Here is a 1927-nt window from a genome sequence, read left to right as displayed (position 1 = left end):
GGTGGGGGGCTGGGGGAAGGGCGCCGCTGACTCTGGGACAAGGACTGGCGGCCAGGCCCAGCCTGCTTCCCCCGGGGCCGGGTGGCGTTCGGACCCTTGGTTGACGTGGGGAGGGGCTGACCCCACGCGCCGCACACCCACCTTCTCGGACTCTCTCTCTGTGGGACAGTAGTGCGACTCTTCCGGCCTCCCACTGTCCTTGGCTCTAGCTTCCTCAAGCAGAATCGTCATGGCCTTCGTGGCTGCGTCCTGCTTGGCCACTTTCTTGCTCCCAGCTTCAGCTGGGGGAAACTCTCGGCCACTGATGACAACTTGGAATTTAAATCTTGATGGAAAGTGATTAGATGTGTGAACACTAGTCTAGGCCTCCCTTCTGCCCTCTCCACAGAGAGCCTCCCCTGCAGCTGCTGCTACGCTAAGGGGCTTTGTGACTTGTAGAGGAGATGGAGGGTAGCCGAGGGACCCCTGTCCCTTTGGAGGCTCAGCCTGTCCCCTACGTTTGGAAACAAGGCAGCCAGTGACTCTCCCCCCACAGCTCACTAGAGCATCCCAGCCACAGGCGGCATGAAACTAGGCCGGGGAAACCCGCTAACTCCTAGCCGTGGACTGAGACAGTCTGCACGCAAACGAGCTAAAGCTGAAACGCCTTCGCAGCTCGTTAGCAAGCGGGAAGCCTTCCTCCTAAAGCAACTGAGGTGGGCGGGCGGAGGCTCCGGCGGTGCGGCCTCACACGCCCCGGGGGGCCTATGGGGTTGGGCACCTGCCCCTCCGCGGCCTGTTTTGGCCCCCACCTGCCCACGGAGACACACCGCTCTATGGTCTGCTTTCAGTCGTTCTAAAGCTCGGTCTGTCTGAAGCCTGAGATGACAGGAATTTCCCCTCGTTATGCAGAAAACCAAAAAGCATTTGTTCGGGGCCTCTGGACCGAGAGCTCAGACCTCCTCTGTGCGAGCTTTCCAATTCGCCCAGCTCTTTGCTCAATCTGGGATTTCACTTAGAAAAGTAGGTCACATTTCTGATTTCCTGGGTCTTCGGAAACATGCGAACATGGCAGCGACGTTTCTTACAGCTGGAGTCCAAAGAGAGGTTAACCACAAGCCCCACGCCGGGCGGGATGGAGGGAAGAGGGGGCAATGACAGCCATCCAGTGTCTGGACACGCCCCCTTCATTTAACAGCTCTCCTGCAACGTGTCTCTGCGTCATGAAGACGGTCACAATGAACAGTAAGGGGCAAGCGGGGAGCCCTCGCCCTTAGAACCAGCCTAGGTTAGAACCAAGGTCAGGGGTCCTCTCCTCCACCCCACGGGCGTGCGCTCTCGCTGGGGTGCGCAGCCAGGCAGCTTCTGGGGGTTCGGCTCTCTGCCAGGCCCTTTGGTAGCTCTTTCTGGGCCCACCTGTCCTCCCTAGTCTGTCCGCTGGCCTGTGGGAGCCTGGCCAGCTGAGTGAGGTGATTTCTGACTCCACGGCTTAGGGGTGGCAGTGAGGGGCTGCCCTGCCACCTGTGCAGAGGTATGTGGTAGCGCCACCCTGGACAGGCCGGCAGCATGCGTGCCCCACACTGTCCCTTCCCTGCAGGAGTGGAGGGCAGGGGGGTCCACTGCTGTGTCCACCCGCCGCCCGCCTGCCCCAGCCCGTACCTGTGCCTCTGGGGGCTCGGTGCCGGGAAAGGGGGATGGCACATGGAACGGGGTGGGAAGGGGGTCCCGTCCTCGTTCCCTCTGGCTTTAGGAGGCCGGCACGACACTGGCGCACGAAATCATCATCCCCGGGAAGCTTCGCTTTAGTCAACAGGGTCCCTCCCTAATCCCCTCCAGCTCAGCCAAGATTCTGGCTGGTCCGAGGGCTACTCTCCCTGCTCACGACCTGGACGGGGGCCAACAGGGAGTGCCGGCCACCCGGCGGCGGGGGGGACGCGACGGGGGCTGC

At 61.9% G+C, this 1927-nt stretch overlaps 1 protein-coding gene across 3 annotated transcripts in view; it reads right to left on the bottom strand.

The window, feature by feature from the left end:
• The window catches only part of ADAR (adenosine deaminase, RNA specific), a 20138-nt gene that overhangs the window by 11438 nt on the left and 6773 nt on the right, over positions 1-1927 (bottom strand). For all 3 annotated transcript variants that reach the window (XM_025040822.1, XM_015598364.2, XM_015598363.2), the window contains exon 2: positions 142-325. In XM_025040822.1, the coding sequence (XP_024896590.1) occupies positions 142-325 (184 nt within the window). The remainder of the gene's footprint in view (positions 1-141; positions 326-1927) is intronic.

This window comes from Pteropus alecto, unplaced genomic scaffold (genome assembly GCF_000325575.1).
Source record: "Pteropus alecto unplaced genomic scaffold, ASM32557v1 scaffold49, whole genome shotgun sequence".
Taxonomy (NCBI): Eukaryota; Metazoa; Chordata; class Mammalia; order Chiroptera; family Pteropodidae; genus Pteropus; species Pteropus alecto.
Note: the sequence above shows the minus strand (reverse complement) of the source record. Positions and strands in the feature narration are given on the sequence as shown.